Raw genomic sequence first — 26,595 nt, 5'->3', positions numbered from 1 at the left:
CTGCAATTATATGAACATTATGCATCTTTGAGCTACAATAATGAACATCTCATTTGAAAGATAAATATCTATTTATTAGACTATCATTTTTTGTATTTTAACTTAATTTCTCCAACAATAAGAATCTCTCCTACATTAACAACCAAAATAGCTCATTCAAAAATTAGAACCAGTTTTAAGATTAAATAAAATCAAACACTTATAACCATATCTGAGATAAATTTATGTAAAGATTTCATACAATATATGATTTATAAAAAAGGTGTACAAATATCAGCTACTAGATGAAACTCATTACCCATTTCAATAGAAGGTAAGCCATGCAAATACTGTCTTATATGAAGGTATCATTAAATATTTCTATACCATACACATATTTGCTACTATCAACATTCTCCAACATAACTGCTGGTTTTCTACTGCTGCTGTAGATAAAGTGCCATGGCAGTTGAATATCACTTGAAGAGCCTCATTGTAGCTTCATGCGCATTAATTGCCTGCAAAAGATGTATGAAGTACAGGAAGAGGATTAGCAAACAATATTCATTAGGAGAGAAAAAACATTGCTCTTTTAAAGGCTGATGAATCATTGTATTCATAAACATAGCTAGTCAATTTAACTTGTGTGCAGAGAACCTTCATGGTGATGACAAATTACTTTTCACTGTCATGGTTTTTCAGCCCTTAAAGTAAAGAGAAACTTTTGAAGAATAAAAAGCTTTTCACAAACTATTCTTGCAGTGATCCACAAACTATTCGAGCTAGTCTTTTTCTGCAGCTATGAACTCTATGCCACTTTGAGAAGATAAAAGGGACAAGCAATGATGGCTTATGTAAATGTAAATCAGAAGAGTTACACAAAAAGGACTTCATCACAACAATAGCACCCTTCTTTTAGGACTTCTTAGAAAGGGAACCCTTAAGTAGTAGAATTACATTGACCTCAAATGAAAATTTCATATTCCACTCAACTCTAACCTACTCGCATTTATCCCTGAACTGAACCCATACATCAAGCTAACTTTATGAAATAACATTTATGTAAAACACTTTGTGACAACAAAGCTGATGCCTTAATTCAGAAACCAAGAAGAGAACTTATGAAACATCATTAGCTTTTTAAACAGAGATTATGATTACTTCAGACTCCTACCTATGCATATAGATGATACTAATTAGTGCAAAAGTAAACATAAAAGAAACAAGATTTTAGATATGCCTGTTCTCCTTTTCTCCCCAACTGCCTCCTGAGCCCTCCTCTATGTTAGAAGCTGAAGATTTGTATTTAGGGAATGGCACTCTATCTGCCTCAATACAATTTAAATCCTCTATTAGAACCTCATAATGCCTTTTCACTTCCTCTGGGGATTTCCCACCAACCATGGCAGCCACATTTCTCCAGCGGTCAGGAGTGTCTTTGTCATAGACAGCTATGGCCTCTTCAAACAATTTATTTTGCTTGGTTGTCCAGTTAGATGCAACATTTCTCCCAGATGAAGAACCTTGATTACTGGCCATACTACTAATTAAAGCTTGGTGGAAACAAATTCAGGGCAGAATTTAGAGGGGCAATATAAAAAAAGATCTACCTAACCTGATATGTCTCCAACATTCACTAAGAATGGTGTATTCAACTCTTCATGGACAAAAGACCCAACTTATGCAAGTGCTCTAAAATAAAAATTGCTCAATAAATACCTAGGTAAATGCTAATACTCTGGAGTTCATTTGACGGATAAGTTTTCAAAATAGACATACATCCAAATGCCCAAGTATTCTATACAACACAAGAAAGAGTACAAATATCAAATTCTTTGTAATATTCCAAGAGAAAATGAAAGATTGGGAGTTCAATTTAAAAACCAACTAAATGTTAGGAACCTAAACCAGTGTGGAGATTCAGCAGAGGACTGAAATTTCAAAGAGGATGAATTTGATATCCAAATAAATGATGTGAATGAAATTCCCAAGAAAACTAGAGTTTAAGAGTGGTCTCAGGGCCCAAAATGAAATAAATGGGAAACTCTTTTTCCTACAAGATAGACCAAAGATAAACCCAAATTTAAATATATAATCAATTTCAAAGTTTATAGAGGACTAAATAGACAGTACCAAATTTTCCCCAAATGTCCTAACATTTAACAAACTTGAAGGAAAACTAAGGATCAAATTCAACTGGATTAGTATAAAAGATGATTCTTTCAGGGGGATTGGATCTAAAGAAAATGCTGTGCCTTGAGGCCTTGCAGTTCAGCCTCGGGTAAGTGAAGCTGTTTGCACTGGCAGAAATAATTGAGCAATCTAGACAGGTCTTATAGCTCTGTAATGATTAGCCAACTGGTAGAATATGTAAAGAGTGGCGAAAAGAATAATGAATGACTCCTCTCTTTGCAATCCACACAATGGACCCTAATTAGGGCAAGAGGAATAAGAATCAAAGCACAACTGACAGCTGATTAAAATCCAACCTTATCAATCATGAACACTGCAAAACACTTGATTTCAAGAACAAATAATAATAGAACAGCCCATAAGTGCTAGTGTTCCTATTAGTTTCTCTTATCTCAAACTTAGAAGCTTTTCTCATCTGAAATAGGAGCCAGGGGATTGTAATATCCCTTTATGGTTTCGACAGTTTTGAAAATCAAGATGATTGATTTGATGTTTGTGGGTGTCTAATTTCATCTTGTATGGTGTCCTCCATAGGTTTTCACAATATGCTGGATACATCATACTGCTTTACAACTCCATATTTAAAAATAAATGTCTTTATACTGTTAGGAAAAATGTCATTTTCCTGTAATTAGAAAGATTTCTTGTCTTTCTAAAGAAAATTCTGAATTGCTAGCTAGCCTGCCTTGAAAGTCTGCTGCTTTGTCATAGGCACTGTCCACAATTCCATAATGGTTGGCAAACAGTAAGTTTGATTTGAAACTTGAGCATGTTAACAATAATTTGACTGTAGATGAATTTGACTGACACCACCTCTGACTAGTACTCAGCTTCCAAGTACATTGAATATCTTTTGTGGGAGAAGAATGTGCCAAGTCACATGATGGTTAATCGCATATTCCAACTGGATAATGTTCACTTTGTAGCAATCAAGCGTAACAACAAGAATCATCATTATCATGCCTTTAAGAGAAGATTTTCAACTACGTATCTGTGGTCCTTAACAATTGAGTATTTTCCCTCAAAAGCATATCTTATTCAAAGCAAAAGAATTCTTCCTAACACCCCCTCAAAAGCAAAAGTGCAAAAGCAAATTCCAGCCTATGCGCTGAAAGGTGGCAAGAGGGAGCCTTTTTAAGTGAATTATGTGTTGATTGTTGTATTTTTTATTATTATAGAAATGATTAAGTGCAAAGTTCTAGCCTATGCCCAAAAGGTGGCAAGAGAGGGAGCCTTCTTTTAAGTGAATTCTGTGTTATTTTAGTGATTGTTGTAATTGTTTTTCCTATTAGTCTATAGGAATAGGGCCTGTTGAGTAAATTTTAACTATTGACATTGATACATCTTATGTTTACCGTAGGAAGCTCTTACTAATGGAGTCAGCTTTCAAAATTTAATATATTTTTAAATATATGATTATAATGTTATTTTTTTTAGTATATTCAATATTATTAAATTTTATTTCAATATGAAAAATTAATTATTTTATAATAGATTTTTTTTTTTAATCAATTAATAGATGTGAAGAATTGTTCAAATTGTTCTTAATCTATGTATAACAAATGATTAATTCTTCCTACTTAACTAATCAAATGTAAGTATTTTTATAATTAAGTTAATCCTTTGATTTTTTTCCCTAATGTTTATATGTCTAAATCTTAATTTCTAAAATAATAATAAAATATTGATAATTAATAAGAGAATAAATGAATTCTAACATTACACTGATAATTTTTTAATTATAATTTTTTAAGAAATTATTATTTTTCAAATATTTAAATATGTATGAAGATAGTTTTTTTAAATCTTAAAAAATATTGATTAAATTATATTAAATTAACATCATTATAGCTCACTATTAAATTTTTATTCTTAAAATATTATAATTTAACTCAACCCACTATTTTCTAACTATTAAATTTTAATCTTAAACTATTATAATTTGACACTTGTTTTAATATATTTTTTTAAGTAGGGGATATTTTCCACATCAAGCTAAATTGTGATATTACTATAAAGATTTAATTATGTAACATATCATAATATATTTTTTTACTATATATTTCTGATTTGTAATTGACCATCTTTATTTTAACTAATAATTTAATTATTTTTTCAATTTACAAATTTCAATTATTTCTCATTGTTCAAGCTTGTGAACAACTAACCTAATCCAGCTATAATCATTTGACTAATTCTTCTCTTCTTCGATGTATTTTGATGATCATGTTTGCGGTCTTATCTAACTGCTTTTCTTCAAAGAGGTGGCTCATACTGTTGTTTTCTAATATTTTCGAATGATTTTTTTTTTAAGAGGTGGCCATACTTCAGTTTTCTAATATCTATGAATACTCAAATCTGATGTCACTGTATGCCACACAATCCATGACAAAATAATGTTCTATTTCAATTGCTAATCTACATTTCTTCTTGAAGCTTCTTCTAACCCTAACTACTTTCAGCAAGGAATGTTCCTACTTGTCCAATGGACAAAGAGCAGGGTAGAGCAGTATTCCAACCAAGCTGCACACTTATGCTTGAAAATTAGTTTGAAATCCTTAACATCTTATAAGATTTACAACTTATTGAATGTATTTATAGTAATGTTTGGTTTTCGATCTTAGCTTTTTCCTGTATTTGACTTCATGCATAGTTGCATTGATTCATTCTGATAGAAGGATGTTGCTACCATTCATGGGCAATCTTCAAACTGATAAAAATTACATCACAATACAACAAAGAAATCAAACAAGAGAGAAAGTCATAGAGAGAAAAAGTCATGGAGAAACCCATAAAATGGGCTTTACTGATTACAGGCCCAGTCTATTAATTTATAGAGGAATACATATTAAATGTTATCTTGAATATGCATAAAGTGAGCTATTACAATTAATGTTGGACAATGCAGCTGGTGTGTTGGATGGTACTTGGATGGCTAATGACGATTGCTTGTTTGCTGCTTTTGGTTGTTTGTCTGTGGCTATGGATGGCAGGTAGGTGGGAGAAATTACTCCACCAACACAAACCCTACTTCTCTAGAGGACAAAGCTCTACTAGCGAAGCATACTTTCAGGAAGCAAATTTTGCTAGGCTTTTCTCTAGAGGACAAAGCTCTGCTAGCAAAGCATACTTTCAGGAAGCAAATTTTGCTAGGCTTTAGTACAATGGTGGTCCATTATATGCAAATTTTTGTCATGTTTAAATTGTACTGCATGATTCATTTTCCAGATGTTTAGTCTGGGGTCCCATGGGCACCCGCTTGCTTAAAAATAGAGTGGCTGTCACTGAGCTTTTTTAGGAATATTTAAAGGGGAGCAGTCTCATGGGCATTACATATAAATCTGCTTTAAAAAATTAGCTCCTAAATTGAAGGAAATATTAAAAATATAAATTGTTGTTTTTAGAATTTTTGGTAGGGGCTCCTAGTTAATAGGAAAAGATTCCAAATTAAGCTTTAGTCCCCCCCAAAATATTATCATGGGACCTCCAGCTCCTTAAATATAGAGCCCAAGCCCGCCCCATGGGACCCCAGGGTTAAACCTACCCTTTAAAGCTGTGTAAAGTTGGTAAAGTTGGTAAGGCCATAGAATCACTAAATCTTACTCCCATTAATGGAAAGCCTATTCGAATAGTGTATTCACATGGTGATCCCAGCATATGATAGAGTGGAGCAGCAGTTATATTTATCAAGGTAATAAATTTTGTTATCTACTTTGTATTATCTGATATAAAGGTGAAAATTATATCGCCTGCATGTTTGTGTTCATGATTTGTGCTAGATCCAGTTATGCTAAAAGAAGTAAAGTATAAGTAACTAAATGTCAACTTTTCTATCTGTATGCTAATAGTATTTTTCTGATACTTTCTCGAATTTGTTACCTATTTTTTCTTCCTAGATAGCAATAGATGCATCGAGGCAAAGTAAGGAGATAGATATGTGTAATCTGAACAAGACGATGAAGAAAACAACACCATATATATATATTGAATGGGATCATTTTGATGGAAAAATGGTATCTCAAAGAAGATATAGGAAAAAATTCCCTCACCTGTTCAGTCCTAGTTTTTGGGTGACCAAAATCTCTTCGATCCATGTAAATGGTTATGTAGTTGTTAAATTTGTGATTTGAATCAATGTGTCATTTCTCTGGATGGTTGTACTCTTCTTTCAATTTTATTTTGTGTTGGCATCCATAATCAACAGGTGTTGTTGATTTTACATTAATTAGAAATGGAAATTTGGTGTAAAACCTTAGTTTTTGAAAAGTAGGAGAGTATATGCAGTTTTATAACAGGTCAAAGTCCAAAGAGAAATAAATTTTCAGTGACTGAAGTTGAAATAGTATTTTTCACTCTAAGTAGATAATATGCAAAGTGCAAGAAAGGAAAAATGAGAAGATTATGAACAAAAATCCTCAAGCATTTGGGAAAAAAACTATTTGAAGTATTAGAATTCTGAGAGGGGGGGTGAATCAGAACTATATGAATTTAATTCAAAAACTAATTACAATCCTTTAACAATTCATAACTGAATGTAAAGTTGTGTGAAAAATATAAACATTTACCAAGAACAGAAAGAAATATCAACTCACAAAATATAAAGACACGTATTTTTCTGAATGAAAAACTCTCAAAATTCCTCAAAAAAGATTCCTCATAGGGAGGAAAACCACTCCATGAACCTATAATCTTTATTGAGCTTCAACTCCTTTACAATCAGTAACAATAACTGCTCAGGGTGTTCAAACCTTTATATCTTTTGCTATTTTTACAATCTCACATACACATAGATGTATATGCTACATCTATACATGTAGGTAAGATTATAATATAGCTTTCAAATTACAATTCTTCACAAGTTTTCTCAAATATATTTCTGTCTCTTCTTTAAATGATCTTTTCACACATCTATTTCAGAATTTACAAATGATCTCTATAAATAGAGATGAAATTCGAAATAAATCAGCTATGCAAAACCAACTGAACCAATTAGGGTCGTTTAACAGAACCCTTTTATGAAATGTTGTTGTGAAACCAACTTTTATCAGTTGCCTCGAATTTGATCATGTTCAGCAATATAAACTTCAAGCTATACAAGTAGTATTCCACCTTTGAAACAAAAATCTTCAAAAATGCCATTTTAGGGTTTGAAACAATGACCCCATTATTTTTGAAAAACTAAAACTGTATCAATCAAAAATATTTTTCCTTTGAAAAACTTTTTTTAAAACTAAAAGAGGGGTAAAATTTTTATTGAATATCAAAAAGAGATGAACAACACAAAAACAAAGAGAACTACATAGCTTTATCCTGGTCCACAAGTTGAACCAGCATCTGAGATAAATCAAGGGGAAGCATCCTATGATCAAGAATATTCCAAGCCAACCCCTGCTCTGAGGCCCATTTAGCCACACAATCAGCCACACCATTCCACTCACAAAGGATATGCATAAAAGACACAAAATCTAGAGAATTGCATAACTGAATGATCTGTTGAATAACCAGACCCAAATGCCAATCCACATGCACAAGGTTCCTATTATGCAATAAGTTCACAACCACCTGTGATTCAGTCTCACGGATGATTCTTTTCCAGCCATGTTGACAACACTGTTCCACTGCAACCAAGATAGCTAGGGCTTCCATGAGGTTATTAGTATGGTAACCCTTGTATATAGAAAATAGAAATTGAATATCACCAGAACTATCATGCCCAACTCCCCCAATACCAGCTGGACTAGGATTTCCCCGAGAAGAACCGTCAGTGTTGATTTTAAGAGTGCCCGCCTCAGGAGGAGACCAATGTCCCTAACGATTAACATGCTGAGAGTGTTGCTTAGCTCTATTCCCAAAGCAGGTATGGGGAACCGAGGGAGTGCAACCCTGAAGAGGAAAGGAGAGATGAGAGTAAATACCAGCATCGGTAGGATCCAAACCCCCCACCGATGTCACATTTAGCTAGGAGTGTTTCCTAAAGAGAATTAACAATTTTTCCCCACAAGTGCCTAATCTCAAACTGCAAATCATGAAAGATCCTCCTATTTCTTTCAAGCCAAACATGCCATAAAATAAGGGAAGGGCCAATAGTCCAAGCAACCTAACGAAAAGAAGTCTTGGAAGGGGAATGGCCCAAACAGTTCCAAAATTTAGACAAAGAGGAAACATGCCAGCACGTGCATCCCCACACACTCCACTAGAAGTGTCAAATCTGTTTGGCAAAGGGGCACTGGAAAAAAAGGTGAGATACAGTCTCATCACTATTGTGGCAGAGAACACAGATGGAAGGCCCTTGGAAGCCTCACTTGCAAAGATTGTCCCAAGTAAGACAATGATTGTAAACCAAAATCCAGAGGAAAAAGTTACCCTTAGGCCATGAAAAACTATTCCAAACTTTCTTCCACCAAGGGACCTCCACCTCACCAAAAAGTTTATTTGTCAGCACAAGGTATCCATAAGAAATAGAATACTTTCCAGAAGAAGCACCTCCCCAAGCCAAAACATCAAGTTCCTGCAATGAGCTGCACTCCCTAGAAGCCAATATCTATGATAGTTCCAACTGATCTCCCAGTGAGCCACCCAAAGGCCAATCAAAAGAATTCTTCCATCTATAACCCACGGCAAGGCCCAGGTTAAAAGCCTCCTTATAATGAGCCACCTTATTCCATCCAACAGAAAGGAAAGAATCACAAAGAGCTTACAAGTGACGATGAGAGGAAAGGAGAGGAGGATGTCCATTCCAAGAATCACTCCAAAATAGAGCCTCAGTGCCACTGTTGTAGATCCAAAATAAACTTCTCTTCACTAGTGAGCACTAATCTTGAGGGTATTCCACACCATAAAGCCTCTTCCCTCAAGAGAAAACCTAAAAATATCTGAAGGTTCAACACTAGGTAAATACTTGTGTGACAGGATACGAGCCCAAAGCTGAGACTGACTAGTACACCAACACCAATAGAGCTTGGCAGCAAGAGCTTGATTGCACAAGATAGCAGATTGAAAGCCAAGGCCTCCTTCCTTTTTTGGCCTAAAAACAATATCCCAATTGATGAGGCTCCATTTGGTATGTTGCAAATTGCCACTCCAAAGAAATTGGCAGGAGAGGGCATCAAATTCCTTAAGGAAATACACCGGGGCAGCCTAAACCATGCTTCTATATATGGGAAGAGCCTGAATTACAGATTGAAGGAGTGTCACCCTACCAGCAGTAGAGAGCCACTTGTGAGTCCAATGATCAACCCTTTGTTGAAATTTTTCAAGAAAGCTTTGCCAGAAAAGCCTAGGCTATCTACCCACCACAATAGGGACCCCCAAGTAAGTCAGAGGGAGAGACGCAATCTGAAATCTCAGGATATTAGAAATCCTCCACTAGATCGGCTTAGGAGTGTTGAATAAAAAAATAGAGGACTTGTGGTCATTAATTTTTTTCCCAGAGACAGCCAAATAAGTATCCAAGGTGAGCCAAAAGGCTTTAGCTTCCCGAATCCGAGCTCTCCCAACAAGGGCAGTATCATCAACAAACTGGAGGTGAGAAAGAGTAGGCAAACCATTTCCCCATTGCCATCCTTGAATAAAATTTTGGAAAAAATGAAACTTGATAAGTCTACCAAGTCCCTCAGCCATAATGATAAACAAATAAGGAGAGATGGGATCTCCCCGACGAAGACCTCTATAAACCCCAAAAAGCTCCGTTGGTTCACCATTAAGGAGGACCAAGAAGGAAGGAGTAGTAACATAGCTAAGAACCCATCTAACCCATTCTTGACTAAAGCCAAAAGCTAGAAGAACTTTCTGCAAGAAATCCCAATTGACTCTGTCATAAGCCTTAGCCATATCAAGCTTAATAAACATAGCACATTCCCTGGAAGTACACATAGCGTGAATAGTTTCAGAAGCAATAACCACCTCATCCAAAATTTGTTTTCCAACCACAAAACCCCCTTGTTCCTTAGAGATAACCATGGGAAGGCAAAATTTAAGCCTCTCTACTAAGAGCTTAGTGATGATTTTATAGACCACATTACAAAGAGCAAAGGGCCTAAAAAAATATAGTTGATTAGCCTCTTCCTTCTTCGAAATAAGGACTAAGAAAGTAGCAGTCAAGGCCCGAAGCATTTCTTTTTTTGAATAGGACTCCTGAACCACATCTAAAAGGTCATGATTGATAATATCCCAAAATTCCTAAAAGAATTCAATAGGGAAGCCATCAGGCCCCGGAGCTTTGCCCTTCCACAAGCTGAAGACCACCCCCTCCAAGTTAGACATACTAATTGGCCTCATAAGAGAATCATTCATCTCCCTGGTCACAATGGAGGGAATACAAGACAAGATAGTATTCACCTCAATCTCTGTTGGAGATAAATCATCTGAAAAGAGAGCAGAGTAAAACTGAATAGCTTCCCGAGAAACAACTTGAGAAGAAGTCAGACGCGTCCCATCAGAAGTAACAAGAGAAGAAATGTAACTCCTATTACGTCGAGCCTGCACATATTTATGGAAAAATGTAGTGTTCTTGTCCCCTTCCTGAAGCTAGTCAACTCCAACCTTCTGTTTTCAATAAAGTTCTTCTCTAAGATCCCACTCAGCTAAATCAGCAGAAGCTCGAGATTCTGCAATGCCAAGAGCTTTTGAAAAACCCAGATCTCGAATCTGCCTAGTAATAACATCAAGACGATCCTGAGCCCTCTTTTTCATAATATGGAGATTACCAAAACAATTCCTATTCCAATGCTTCAACTTCCTTTTAACATATTGAAGTTTTTTAGAGAAGCAAAACATAGCAGTGCCATAGGCAAGGCCTCCTTGTCTCCACCAGTGAGCCATTAAGTCATGAAGAGAAGAGTCTTGAAGCCACATTAGCTGGAACTTAAAGGGAGGCTTCTTGGGGACAGCAACATAACTAGTTGTGAGCTTAATAGGTTAGTGGTCAGAATGTCATGTCCCCTTTTCAAATAATTAAAAAAGAAAATCTTTGCTAAGGCGGGCAGGCCCAAGAAAGTGAAGTTTCGGAAAAAGGGGGTTAATCTTTGGAAACCGTTGGACTAATAAATGAAAATTATTATTAAAATAAGTTTCATTAACCTCTCTTGGACGTGAGTTACAGTTATGCCCTCTTTTAAGGGGTTTGGAGGCATTTTGGGCTCATTCCAGAACTTGATTTTTGCTCATTCTTTGTTATTCTTCAGAGGCTGCCAAACCCGTGGAGAAGGAGACCCAAGAACGGGAGTTTGCAGGTTTCTAGGGAGACCCAAGAATGGGAGTTTGCAGGTTTCCAGGAAGGCTAAGGACGAGAGTTTGAATCCATTCCATGTGCATGCTCATACAGAGTTTGCCTTTGTGCTGAACAGTGCAGATTTGTGAGTTTTCGGGTGTGTTTTTGTATGAGTTTGGTGTTTACAGTTGAGTATTTCATATCAGTTTGGGTTGCTGCTATATATCAGACTTTTAAATGTTAAAATAGAGCTGAATATATATATTGGGACGTGATTAAACTTCTGAGATAGATTCCTAGTTTTTTTGTGGTGTTTTCGAGCATATTTTGTGCTATTTCGGGAGCCCGATGAGCATAGTTTTGGTCCTACATTTTCGAGCTGTTGTGTAAAGGCTATACGGATCTGGAAATGTCAATTTGTAGGCTGTTATGCTGCTGAAAGTTCTATAAAATTTCCATTTTTATATTTATTAATAATTTGTGAAGTTGTGAAGCTTTTAGCACTATTTTCAGCATACTCGATTTGGGGTTTCTTGAGAAATTTGGTGGATCTTTGTGATATCAGTTGTTTGATTTTGAAAATATGATTAGAAGTGTGAAATACCATATCAAACCAGAAAAGAGGACATTTAAGTGGTATCAGAGCCATGATCTTGCCAGCCTGAGGGTTTGTAGAAGTTGCAGGTCAGTTTTGACAACTACCCAGATCTTGCATGTCAGTTTTGACAACTACCCAGATTTTGTATGTCATAATTTATGGTTGCATGTTTCTTCTAATCAGATGCATGTTAAAATTTATGGTTACATTCTACTTCTAATCATTTTCATTTTAGTTCTTGGTGAATTTGGTGGTTGTAGAAGTTTGCATTTCAGTTTTGATAAGTACCCAGATCTTGCATGTCAGTTTTGACAACTACCCAGATCTTGCATGTCATAATTTGGTGATTGCATATTGCTTCTAATTAGTTTCATGTCCAAATCTATGGTTTCATGCTACTTCTAATCATTTGCATGTTAGTTCTTAGTGAATTTGGTGGTTGTAGAAGTTTGCATGTCAGTTTTGACAACTACCCAGATCTTGCATGTCATAATTTGGTGGTTGCATGTTGCTTCTAATCAATTGCATGTCCAAATCTATGGTTGCATAGTACTTCTAATCATTTGCATGTTAGTTCTTGGTGTTTGAAGAAGTTATATCCTATTGGGGTTACACTCTACTTTATCCAGAATGGACAGGTATAGTACAGAGTCTCAGAGGGAATGATCTTGGACAATTGATAGCCAGAGTCAAAATAGTAGAAAGGATGGTTATTTAGACATTCGAGATAAACTTATGAAAATAAGCCATGACATGTCTAAACAGTTGGTTGAGCACCACTATATAAATGGCATGTTATCTAACCCAGCTAAGGTGGATAAGTTGACTGGATTTCTATTTGGCAGATTTTCTCACAGGACAGATGACACAATTCCCAAGAACTTGCATGAGGAGTTTGAGAAACTAGCTGATAGCCAGGTAGAGGTCTCAGATTCTACTCTGCCACAGGAGGTGGTGGAAAAGGATATCACACAGGTTGATAGTAACAGTCAACTTGATACTCAAATTGAGACAATTGTTTACAGGTCGTCAAAGGGTGATGCCACAGGTATTCAAGATGGTATAGTTACAACAGGCAGTGACTATAGTGTAGTGGGTTCAGATGATGATTATGAGGATGTTGTTGTGCAGGATGGTGAGATACCTGGTAGAGATGAGCAGACATTGAGCATTCATGACTTTGTTGAGAAAGAGTACTAGGCACAGTTAGATGATTCATCACATGAGGTTGAGGCTGGTAGTACTTCACATGATTTGTCCAGCTAGCTGAAGGTGAAAAAAGATAGTATTGTGACTTCATTATCTCATCATGACAGGTATGTGGAGTTAGTTGGTATTGGTCATATTACTCAGGTGAGGAGTTTTCTTGAGTTACCAGTTGATTCTAGTTTACGGATATGGACTCGAGATTGTTATATTGGCATTTGGGATTCAGTTGACTGGAGATCTTTAACAGTTTTTGGTAGCAGTGTTTGTTTGGGTGCTATCATGGATTTGATTAGAAGATTACACGGTGTTGTCTTTTCTTGTGCCAGTATCTTGTTTGATGTTGGTATTAGTTTTTATACACCAATGTTGGGCTTTGTTCATATATCCAGTCGACCATACTTGCTGGAATGTGTTGATGATATTTCATATTTGGCAGTGTGTATAGATGAGTCCCAAGATCATATTGGCATTGATGACATCCAGGAGGATGCAGTGGGCAGTTTTGAAGACTTAGTTTCCTTGGGTATAGAGGAGTTGGATAGCAATACTAATGTTTTTGATACTCCATATGTTGATATGAGCTTTAGATTTGATTCACAGGATATGGATGGTAATACTCTAGAGACTAGTAACTTTGAGGACACTCCTTCAGACAGTGCATCAGAGGAGGTTTGTAGGAGACAGTCAAGCCAGTACCATCATGTGTCTAATCAGTTGAGAGTTAGTGACCAAGACATTGCTATCACTTGCCAACATTTCGATGCTGCTCGTCAGTTGTTAGTAGTTTATGGATGGGGTTCTCCTACTAGTGATGAGCAGGGAGGAAGTTATCTTTCCTTGACAAAGATCCACTCTTTATGGGAGGCTATTCGGATTTTGAGACAAAATTATATGCAGTTGGTAGCCAACAGAGATTATCTTATGGAGTGGGGCAGTACAACATATGATGCATTGTTGGCCAAGGAAGATGAGGTGAGTGAGCTTACTGAGCAGCTTGAGGTGACTTCTGAGATTCTTGAGAGTACATAGTTGGCTCTCAAGGAGTCACAGTTTCATTTGGCTAAGGTGACCATGGAGTTAGAGCGACTACAGTCTTTACCTGATTCTATACAGTCACAAGCTGTGGTGTTTGGTGATCCGAGGATGTCCATGGCCGAGATTGTTAGAGACAGTGGAGATGGGGATGCATCCATCCTTGATACTAACATTGGCATATCAGGTTCTTTCCCACTAGAGTCAGGTTCAATTGAGTTGGGTGCTGTAGCAGATTTTTGTGGTGTGCGTGACATGGTGGTGACCTCTAGTACTAATGGCACAAAGACTAGAGATGTTGTATCAAAGACCATGTGTGACGTTGGTGAGCTAATAGTTGGCATGGTTCCTACTAGTAATACTACTCCCTTCGCAATGTCTTCAGAGGTAGTAGTCAGTTCCAACTTGGTTAATGATCGATTGCAGTTAGTTACATCTGGATTGTAGTCTGAGCCACTGACTGAGATTGGTGCATTCTATCGGCATTACACTGTGAGGTATGCTCATCTATCTACCTTTGATGACCATGTTGATGAGATGATGATATAGAGATGTACTTTGGTTCCTAGTGCTTATCATCAGTTATGGGATAGTTTGATGCCTCGGGATGAGAGTTGTAATGGGCATGACATGGTGATAGGTCCTGCAATTGACAAGTTGATAATACATGACTTAGAGCAGGAGTTTTGGAGTGATGCTTTAACAGGTGTTGTTATTGATTCTACTCTTTTGGCTATGACATCTCTTGACTTAGCTGGTGATCAGTCACAGTGGGTTGTATCACTTCTTCATGGTGAGCTGTTGACTGAGGTTGGTTTTTTTTATCAACATTATATTGCAGGGTATGTACATCAGTTAGCATTTGATCCTTGTGCTGAGGAGTTGATGGTAGACAAATTTGGTTTGGATTCCATTTCTTACTCTTTATCTTGTAATGTCTTTTCACCATCAGCAGTGTATGGGAGTTATGGTTATGAGATAGTGGCCGATGATTTGCAGAGTTGTGTTGACTGCAGGAGTTGTACAGTGTGTGGATTCTCCATACTTGGTACAGTTTCATTCGAGAGGGTTCACCATTGTTGCAGAGTTGGATTGTACATTCCATATAGGCCAGTGGGATGCGTTGATGGTATTTACTGTGTTGGTAGTTTGATTTGTCCACTTTACTTGGGTTCTGATGTTCTAAGAGTTTGTGCCTCATGGGTTTTTGATTGTGGTAGTGGTGATTTCGGAGTTTGGTTGAGCTATAATTGTCAATTTGATTATGGATTCCTCTTGGTCATATTGCAAAGGATATTGCAGGAGCCTGTGTTAATTGGTAGTAGTATAGTTCATGACTACATTTGGGATCCAGGTGGATTGATTGGTTTATTGTCCAGCCATTGCTTGAGGACAAGCAATGATTGGGAGGGGAGGACTTGTCATGTCCCCTTTTCAAATAATTAAAAAAGAAAATCTTTGCTAAGGCAGGCAGGCCCAAGAAAGTGAAGTTTCGGAAAAAGGGGGTTAATCTTTGGAAACCGTTGGACTAATAAATGAAAATTATTATTAAAATAAGTTTCATTAACCTCTCTTGGACGTGAGTTACAGTTATGCCCTCTTTTAAGGGGTTTGGAGGCATTTTGGGCTCATTCCAGAACTTGATTTTTGCTCATTCTTTGTTATTCTTCAGAGGCTGCCAAACCTGTGGAGAAGGAGACCCAAGAACGGGAGTTTGCAGGTTTCTAGGGAGACCCAAGAATGGGAGTTTGCAGGTTTCCAGGAAGGCTAAGGATGAGAGTTTGAAGCCATTCCATGTGCATGCTCATACAGAGTTTTCCTTTGTGCTGAACAGTGCAGATTTGTGAGTTTTCGGGTGTGTTTTTGTATGAGTTTGGTGTTTACAGTTGAGTATTTCATATCAGTTTGGGTTGCTGCTATATATCAAACTTTTAAAAGTTAAAATAGAGCTGAATATATGTATTGGGACGTGATTAAACTTCTAAGATAGATTCCTAGTTTTTTTGTGGTGTTTCCGGGCATATTTTGTGCTATTTCGAGAGCTCGATGAGCATAGTTTTGGTCCTACATTTTTGAGCTATTGTGTAAAGGCTATACGGATCTGGAAATGTCAATTTGTAGGCTGTTATGCTGCTGAAAGTTCTGTAAAAATTTCCATTTTCAGATTTATTAATAATTTGTGAAGTTGTGAAGCTTTTAGCACTATTTTCAGCACACCCGATTTGGGGTTTCTTGAGAAATTTGGTGGATCTTTGTGATATCAGTTGTTTGATTTTGAAAATCTGATTAGAGGTGTGAAATACCATATCAAACCAGAAAAGGGGACATTTCACAGAACCTCTCCAATCAAGAATTTCAGAAGAGAGCGAAAGAGAGCCAGAATTCCAAAAGCAAGAAACAAGGAACCTGTCCAAGCATTTTGAGATAGCATCATTGATAGAGGGCGCTCTGATACCACTTGATAGAGGGCGCTCTAATACCACTGACAAAGGGCCACACCACCCTTACCAACTCATAACCAAGAATGCAACAATATGAAGATAATTTTATTATACTTGAAAATCCAATAGTAATTACAATAACATTTTTGCAAGATCTCTCAAGATCCAACCCAAACCCAAGCTAGTCCAGATCCACACTCTGGTAGAAACTTTCGAGATCTCAACTTGTGCTCGCAAGCCACCAAGCAACCTCCTTGTTTCTAAACTATAGTCACTAGCTCTTCTCCAACCTTATCCAAGATCCAAGTGTAAACTGCCTCACATTCGGCGCTCTGTCCACAGACTTAGGAAAACTCACTCTTCACTTTCTCCTTCTCTTTCACACCTTGAAGCTTTCCAATCTTTTCAAGCTTCCACTACTCAAGTTTCTCCTTCTCAAGCTTCTCCTCCTCAAGATTCCACTTCTCAAGCTACTCCTTGAGCTTCTCCAAGCTTGATTTGAAATGCTCATATGCCCTGCTTAAATGGGCACTTACCACCCCATGCATGGCTTATCCACAACCTTCTACAACTTCCATAACCTTCTACAATATCCACAACTTTCTACAATATTCATAACTTTTTAGAATTCTACCCACACACCTCGATAAATGAAATGACAACCATTTATTATTTTTTTATTTTTTCTATTATGCCACCTATGCACCTCGAAAATAGAAATCCTCTTTTCCTTTCTTTTCTCTTTTTTTCCTTTTTTTAATTTTTTTTATTATTTCTCCTCTAATTTTCATCACTTTCTCTCTCCTCCACAACTTTTTTTTTTTCAAATTTATTTTTTTCCCAATAATTTTCCCATGCAAGATGCTCCTGCATCAGACTCCCCCGGTAGATAGAAAAGTGTGTCCCACACTTTGACACCAAAAAGAAAGATCTACCACCATCTTCATCTTCACCAAAGGTTTCCACCTCAACAGGGACAACAAAACCACCATGCAAATCCTCCACACCAGCATCTCAACCGTCCAATCAACATGCTCATTCCCAGGAACAAATTGAACATAATGCTTCAACAGAAAACTCTCATCCACATAAGCAACTAGTGAATTCACATCCATAGCAACAAACCCCACCTCAACAGCCACATGTAGATCTCCATCAACACATGCCAAACTCTCAACACCAGCAACCTCATTGCTCACAACAAGATGCTCTGCAATACATAACTCACCTCCAACAATTGGATCATCCACGATCGAGTGCTCTGCAACATACAAGTTACCACCAACACCAACTAGATCATCCACAACCAAATGCTCTGCAGTCTCCATGTCAGACTCAACCAATTGATCATGAAAACCAACTTTTGTCCCAACATCAACAACATTAGGAATATCTTCAGCAACAACCTCTAGTTGCTCTGCAGGTTTTGCATCAGGCTCCACAAACTGATCAGCAAAACCATTCTCTTCCACTTTGACCGTCTTAGCTTGATTAGCCAATCTAGCATCCAATCGAGAAATCATCTTAGAAAAATTCCTCTCCACTATATCATGGATTTTCGCAATCATCTTAGGGTCCAATCCTCTTGGAGCCATCTTCCAAGATCTTCGTAAACCCTCTGCAACAAATCCTTCCCACGCTCTTTGTGACAACCAAATTGTTTGCAAGTCAGATCGCAACCTGCCACCTTGCACGAACAATCAAGAACCACATCACAAGTCTAGGACAACGGATCTACAATCCACCAACTCTAATAAACTTTTCCCAACCAAGGTCCTGGTACAAACTGCCTCACTCTTCGATGATCTGCTTGTACACTCAGGAACTCCTGCTCTGATACCACTTGATAGAGGGCGCTCTGATACCACTTGATAGAGGGTGCTCTGATACCACTGACAAAGGGCCACACCACCCTTACCAACTCATAACCAAGAATGCAACAATATGAAGACAATTTTATTATACTTGAAAATCCAATAGCAATTACAATAACATTTTTGCAAGATCTCTCAAGATCCAACCCAAACCCAAGCTAGTCGAGATCCACACTCTGGTAGAAACTTCTGAGATCTCAACTTGTGCTCGCAAGCCACCAAGCAACCTCCTTGTTTCTAAACTGCAGTCACTAGCTCTTCTCCAACCTTATCCAAAATCTAAGTGTAAACTGCCTCACATTCGACGCTCTGTCTACACACTCACAACTCCACAATAATCCTGCTGTAAACTGCCTCACATTCGGCGCTTTGTTCACAGACTCAGGAAAACTCACTCTTCACTTTCTCCTTCTCTTTCACACCTTGAAGCTTTCCAAGCTTTTCAAGCTTCCACTACTCAAGTTTCTCCTTCTCAAGCTTCTCCTCCTCAAGCTTCCACTTCTCAAGCTACTCCTTGAGCTTCTCCAAGCTTGATTTGAAATGCTCATATGCCCTGCTTAAATGGGCACTTACCACCCCATGCATGGCTTATCCACAACCTTCTAGAATTCCTCCACAACCTTCTACAACTTCCATAACCTTCTACAATATCCACAACTTTCTACAATATTCATAACTTTTTAGAATTCTACCCACACACCTCGATAAATGAAATGACAACCATTTATTATTTTTTTATTTTTTCTATTATGCCACCTATGCACCTCGAAAATAGAAATCCTCTTTTCCTTTCTTTTCTCCTTTTTCCCTTTTTTTTATTTTTTTTATTATTTCTCCTCTAATTTTCGTCACTTTCTCTCTCCTCCACAATTTTTTTTTTTCAAATTTTTTTTTTTCCCCAATAATTTTCCCATGCAAGATGCTCCTGCATCAGACTCCCCCGATAGATAGAAAAGTGTGTCCCACACTTTGACACCAAAAAGAAAGATCTACCACCATCTTCATCTTCACCAAAGGTTTCCACCTCAACAGGGACAACAAAACCACCATGCAAATCCTCCACACTAGCATCTCAACCATCCAATCAACATGCTCATTCCCAGGAACAAATTGAACATAATGCTTCAACAGAAAACTCTCATCCACATAAGCAACTAGTGAATTCACATCCATAGCAACAAACCCCACCTCAACAGCCACATGTAGATCTCCATCAACACATGCCAAACTCTCAACACCAACAACCTCATTGCTCACAACAAGATGCTCTGCAATACATAACTCACCGCCAACAATTGGATCATCCACGATCGAGTGCTCTGCAACATACAAGTTACCACCAACACCAACTAGATCATCCACAACCAAATGCTCTGCAGTCTCCATGTCAGACTCAACCAACTGATCATGAAAACCAACTTTTGTCCCAACATCAACAACATTAGGAATATCTTCAGCAACAACCTCTAGTTTCTCTGCAGGTTTTGCATCAGGCTCCACAAACGGATCAGCAAAACCATTCTCTTCCACTTTGACCGTCTTAGCTTGATTAGCCAATCTAGCATCCAACCGAGAAATCATCTTAGAAAAATTCCTCTCCACTATATCATGGATTTTCGCAATCATCTTAGGGTCCAATCCTCTTGGAGCCATCTTCCAAGATCTTCGTAAACCCTCTGCAACAAATCCTTCCCACGCTCCTTGTGACAACCAAATTGTTTGCAAGTCAGATCGCAACCTGCCACCTTGCACGAACAATCAAGAACCACATCACAAGTCTAGGACAACGGATCTGCAATCCACCAACTCTGATAAACTTTTCCCAACCAAGGTCCTGGTACAAACTGCCTCACTCTTCGACGATTTGCTTGTACACTCAAGAACTCCTGCTCTGATACCACTTGATAGAGGGCGCTCTGATACCACTTGATAGAGGGTGCTCTGATACCACTGACAAAGGTCCACACCACCCTTACCAACTCATAACCAAGAATGCAACAATATGAAGACAATTTTATTATACTTGAAAATCCAATAGTAATTACAATAACATTTTTGCAAGATCTCTTAAGATCCAACCCAAACCCAAGCTAGTCCAGATCCACACTCTGGTAGAAACTTCCGAGATCTCAACTTGTGCTCGCAAGCCACCAAGCAACCTCCTTGTTTCTAAACTGCAATCACTAGCTCTTCTCCAACCTTATCCAAAATCCAAGTGTAAACTGCCTCACATTTGACGCTCTGTCTACACACTCACAACTCCACAATAATCCTGTTGTAAACTGCCTCACATTCAGCGCTCTGTCCACAGACTCAGGAAAACTCACTCTTCACTTTCTCCTTCTCTTTCACACCTTGAAGCTTTCCAAGCTTTTCAAGCTTCCACTACTCAAGTTTCTCCTTCTCAAGCTTCTCCTCCTCAAGCTTCCACTTCTCAAGCTACTCCTTGAGCTTCTCCAAGCTTGATTTGAAATGCTCATATGCCCTGCTTAAATAGGCACTTACCACCCCATGCATGGCTTATCCACAACCTTCTAGAATTCCTCCACAACCTTCTACAACTTCCATAACCTTCTACAATATCCACAACTTTCTACAATATTCATAACTTTTTAGAATTCTACCCACACACCTCGATAAATGAAATGACAACCATTTATTATTTTTTTATTTTTTCTATTATGCCACTTATGCACCTTGAAAATAGAAATCCTCTTTTCCTTTCTTTTCTCCTTTTTCCCTTTTTTTTATTTTTTTTATTATTTCTCCTCTAATTTTCATCACTTTCTCTCTCTTCCACAAATTTTTTTTTTTTTCCCCAATAATTTTTCCATGCAAGATGCTCCTGCATCAATCATTTCCAACCCTTTGATTGTTCCAAGTAAAGAGCCCATTGAGAGGTTTGACATCAGAGAGATGTAAAAGATAAATATTTTGTCAGAGAAGCTCAGAAGAAGGACCCAAGTGAGCCAGCCCACCCCTCTTCTCCTCTAAACTAAGAACAGAGTTGAAGTTTCCAACCACAATCCAAGGCAAGAAAGGATGATAACTTCTGACATGCCTAATATGATCACAAAGGTTACACTTGCCAGGGAGATAAACAAGAGCATACACATTAGTAACAAGAATCATCTCTCTAGTTTGTAGAGCGGAAACAACCATTGAAAGAGCCGAGAGGCAAGAGACCCAGTAAAGTGGCATAACTTTTCTTGGATCCCAGTAGATGGCAAGACCACCAGAGCTCCCCAAAGCACCAACGCACTGACATTGGCCTAAAAACCAAATGTTAGGAGCACATCTTAACATGGACTCCACTGAAAGCTTGGTCTCCTGGATACAAAGGATATCCAGTGAATGCTCAACCACTAGCTCATGAATAGCTTTTTGTCTGGGGATGCTATTCAACCCCCTCACATTCCATGAGAGAATAATCATTGAGTAGAGTGGGAAAAATGCTCATCCAAGGGCTTGACAACCCCAGACTCTACCAATAAATCTCCTGTAAGTTTAATTTTTTCTTGATCCTGCTTTTGCCCAACTCTTGAGGGAGTAGCAAAAGAGACTTTCTTAAATGGTCTTTGCATCAGGCCCAAAGCAAGAGAAGATCCTTTTCCTTTACCAGAGGCAAACACATCTTTAACCAAATCTACTAGAAGAACATCCTTTTTCTATGGAGCAGGAGAAACCACAAGGGCACCAGACTCAGGGCCAATAGAAGTCTCTGGCATATGCTGAATTACAACATCCTAGTTGCCACTAAGAGTAGAACTTCTCCCCTCTGAACTAGTAGCTGCAAATTGAGCCTCTGAAGGAATACCTTCCTCTATAACCATATTGTCAAGAACCTCAAAACGATTAAACCCTGAGTCCACTTGCTGATCTAGATGAGATCACTTCTAGCCCCGCCCCTTAGCATGGTTTCGAGTCAGGAAAAAACCATCCTTATCAGGACTAGTAGTACTAGATGGCCCTAGCCCCTGACTTGAAGTGTTCATTTGAGCTTTCCCTTTACCTGCACTATCAGTCTGAACATTTTCTTTTTCACTAATATTTTGACCATTCCCCTTACCATCATTAGCCATCCTTGGGCCAGAAAACCCAACAAGGGTACCATTACCATTGGAGGCTTGAGGGCATTGACGCTATAAATGACCATAAACATGATAAATTCTGCAACAAAAGGGAATAAATTCATAGTCTAGCTGTTGGATCCAAGAAGCAAAGCCAAGACAAATTTCTAGAGAATCTGGCAAAGGATTATTTAAATCAATTTCAACACAAATACGAGCATAGGAAATAACCTTTTTGTCCAGAGATTAATAGGCTATAGCAGTTGTCTTTCCAAGCATAGAGGCAATTTGTTGCAAGATATCCTTACACCAGAACTCCAAAAGAAGTCGCGACAGGTGGACCCAAACAGGAACTCTCGAAGGAAGATCCTCAATAGAATTGAACCCTGGATGCTAGGGTTTGACAAAAAGACCTACACTGTTATAAAAATATGGGCCTCCCTCAAAGACTCAGTTTCGATCTGACATGCAAGAAAAATTCACCAAAAAGTAGTTGTTCCCAGCCAACATAATATCCATATCACCTTCCACCTGCCATGAACGGCGAATCCAAGCTTCCAGCCACCAGGGAAATCCGAATACCAAGAAACTTGCATATCAATACATGTGTGGCCAAATAGTCCACATCCTCCATTACTACTTCTGGAGGAATAACCAACACAGGCCGATCCTGGCTATGCAGAAAACAACCATTAATTTTATTTAACTTTTGACGCTCGCTCACATAAAATGGCTCCTTCTCCTGTGACCTTGCTGCAGGAGAAGATCCATCACAACTACAAGCTCCAGCAAGAATGAGACTTGTAGAAACCCCACTCACAGCCATAAGAGCCAGGTAAACAAACTTTGAAATATAGATGTTGAAAAAAACTCTTAAAATCTGTTTTCCACAATAAACACAAACCCTGCACAACAATAATTGTCCAGAATATTGAATCTACAAAAGGTCACACTAGATTGAAGAGAAATGGGGTGCTCTCCCTATGCATGCACAGCCCAGCAGCAGCAAAACCCTCACACACGGTAGCTTCCAGTTCCTATCTTCCCTTCATCGCAGCTCCTCCGAGAATGGTATCATTATTTTGTCAACTATTTTCTTGCCTTTGAAAAACTAGTGACAGTCATTAATCTACATTTTCCACCTTTTTCTTTCAAACAAATGTCATTTGAAACGAATGAAATTCCTTTGCCTTTGAAAAAAAAACTGTCATCAAGGGTTTGAGAAAAAAAATTTGGCTCTGAAATAGTTTATTTCAAAATCAGATCTGAAAGAATTCTTTTTAAAGAAATGAATGAAACCTTCCATATATTTTACAGCAAAAGAAATTTATTCTTCCAAACCCTTTTATCCTTTTGCTTTCTTCTTTCCAAACAAATTACTATATTTTTAAAAATGATAGTACCTTATTCAAAAAATAATCTGACTGTGTTTTTAATTCTTTTTCTAATCTAAGAAAGAAGAAAAAAAAAGAAACGTTATCTTCTTTAAAAGACTGAAATAGCACTTCCACCTCTATGTCTGGAAAGAAATGTTGAGCACGTATACCTAATTACAATATTATTTTTTTACCTCTATTGTTTTTTGTTACTGCTCACAAAAAAAACTTTACTCAAATTCCTGCTTTATTCCTTGGTGAGAGAACTTCTTATTTTTGCCCCCAGTGACTCATGCAAATAAACAAAATCAAAAAGATAAGTATACGAACAAGACAGAAACTTCACCCAGTGAAAACTTTTCCTCAAAAAACCTTTACAGTAGCAAAATCAAACTAGTAGCAAAATCAAACTCATAGTTCTACAGAAAAGAAGTCTTCATAATAGTCCACTTTCATATGCTGAAGACCATACAAAAAAAATCAAGAGACATTCTTCATGGAGGACGTCAAAAACTTATGCAGAGAAGACAAAAACTTTTGCATTACAATCAATATGCCAAAGACCAATTGAAACCTCTTCGATAATCATCAATTTTGCAGAGAAAAAAAACATCATGAAACAATTTTGCATTCGTTGTCAAAGTATTTACCAATTTGCGAATGAAACAAAAAACCTTTTCAAAACAACCTTTCTCACCAATATGTTTCTTTCAACCAAAAATTGCCCACAAACAAAACTGTATTTCAAAAACATTTCGAGTCTGCCATAGAATCCTAACACTTGGCAAAACATGCAAGTAAGTATTAAATGCCACGTACTGACTATGTCAGTGGTTTACAGTGTTCTTCCTTAATGCTGCCATCAAAACAACAATTGTGATTGCCTTTTGGTTTTTCTTTTATTCGTATGTGCCACGTTTACAATTTGCCATGTTTTCAAAAGTAACCTCATTATATATGCCACGCAATATGTCATGTACACTCACCACATCGGTCAAACTTATTTTACGACCTTCTCAATGCATTTTGCCAACACGAGAAATGGTCAACAAAAACTTGTACTCTTTGATTAGTGGTAAAATCTATCCAGACAGCTTTCAAATTTAGGAAGTTAGCAACTATAATAGCTCACATTTCGACCCACGTTTCAGTTTCGAAGATTGTTTTGGCTTGACTGAAAGTGCTTTCGTGGATGCTCTAATTTAAAATATAGATAGAAATGAAAAGGGAGAAGTGACAAATAAATGAATACAGCCGGACTTGGATGGTAGGTTCTCTGAGATCATCCGAGGCTAAAGACCCAAGTGAGTACAAGGAAGCGAAGAAACATTATTTAATTTTATAAGGCAAAGAGGAAACCTGTGGCTATGAAGAGACAAAAGGTTCTTCTTTCAAAGGTAGAAAGGAAAGATGAAAACCCTTTTAAAGCCATTTAAGAAAAACATTTACAGTTATAGTGGATGATACAAACCCCAAGTCTTTCTCCAAAATTGGTAAAATGTTTGTTTGTCTCTGGCAGGTTGTCAACAGAAAGATGTTCTCAGCAGAAATCTTACATCTTTCGGTGAAAGTAGGCTACTAACAATAGCTTGACTATACTAACTAATTTTGTGCTATGAGTATTACGAACACAAAAAGTTGTTGCTCTTATCAACAAAAAATAAAATAAAATCAATGGACATTGCAAAGAATTAGTAGAAACAACTAACATTATGATCAAAGATCTTATTTTACAAGAAACGTGGCACTTCATCTGCCTCAATTGCAATTTGAATAGTCTATTAGAACCTCATAATGCCTTTTCACTTCCTCAGGGGATTTCCCACCAACCATGGCAGCCACATTTTTCCAGCGGTCAGGAGTGTCTTTGTCATAGACAGCTATGGCCTCTTCAAACAATTTATTTTGCTTGCTTGTCTGGTTAGATGCTGCATTTCTCCCAGATTAAGAAACTTGACTGCTGGCCATACTACTAATTCAAGCTTGGCTCAAACAAATTCAGGGCAGAATTAGAAGGACAATAAAGCAAATTCTACCTGACGTGATATGTTTCCAACTTTTCACTAACAGTGGTAATATTCAACTCTTCATGGACAAAAGACCCAACTTATGCTCTAAAATAGAAATGTTCAATAAGTTCCTAGGTAAATGTATATACTCTGGAGTACAATTGAAGGATAAGTTTTCAAAATGCACAGTTCATCCAAATGCCTAAGTATTCTAAAATCCAATACAACACAACAAAGAGTACATATCTCAAATTATTTGTAATATTCCAGGAGAAAATGCAAGATTGGGAGTTAAATTTAAAAATTAACTAAATGCTAGGAACCTCAACCAGTGTGGAGATACAGCAGAGGACTGAAATTCAAAGAGGATGAATATAACATCCAGGCAAGTGATGTGAATGAGATTCCCAAGGAAACTAGAGTTAAGAGTGGTCTCAGGGCCCAAAATGAAATAAATGAGCAACTTTTTCCTACAGAATGGGCCAAAGATAAAATCAAATATAAATATATTATCAATTTCAAAGTTTATAGAGGACTAAAGAGACAGTACCAAACTTCCCCCAAATGTCCTAATATTTAATAAACTTGGAAGGCAAACAAAGGATC

The 26,595-nt window shown here is 37.5% G+C and overlaps 1 protein-coding gene and 1 pseudogene across 1 annotated transcript; both read right to left on the bottom strand.

The window, feature by feature from the left end:
- Positions 1–201: 201 nt before the first annotated feature.
- On the bottom strand, positions 202–2,594 carry LOC149560312 (protein RADIALIS-like 3). The gene is made up of 2 exons (XM_089823586.1): positions 1,220–2,594; positions 202–497 (listed from the first exon to the last, which is right to left on the bottom strand). The coding sequence occupies exons 1-2, from the start codon at positions 1,516–1,518 to the stop codon at positions 470–472; spliced, it is 327 nt and encodes a 108-aa protein (XP_089679712.1). The 5' UTR covers positions 1,519–2,594; the 3' UTR covers positions 202–469.
- A 23,144-nt stretch (positions 2,595–25,738) lies between these two features.
- On the bottom strand, positions 25,739–25,948 carry LOC149560311 (protein RADIALIS-like 5 pseudogene; annotated as a pseudogene).
- Between the last annotated feature and the right edge of the window lie 647 nt (positions 25,949–26,595).

This window comes from Cupressus sempervirens, chromosome 4, assembly GCF_028749045.1.
Source record: "Cupressus sempervirens isolate cs-2001-9-10 chromosome 4, ASM2874904v1, whole genome shotgun sequence".
In the NCBI taxonomy this organism is placed as follows: Eukaryota; Viridiplantae; Streptophyta; class Pinopsida; order Cupressales; family Cupressaceae; genus Cupressus; species Cupressus sempervirens.
Note: the sequence above shows the minus strand (reverse complement) of the source record. Positions and strands in the feature narration are given on the sequence as shown.

Excerpts from the sequence above, each read along its gene's own strand:
- LOC149560312 (XM_089823586.1), bottom strand. The coding sequence starts at position 1,518 with ATGGCCAGTAATCAAGGTTCTTCATCTGGGAGAAATGTTGCATCTAAC. Across the intron at positions 498-1,219 it reads TGGGGAGAAAAGGAGAACAG|GCAATTAATGCGCATGAAGC; the intron begins GCATATCTAAAA and ends CATCTTTTGCAG.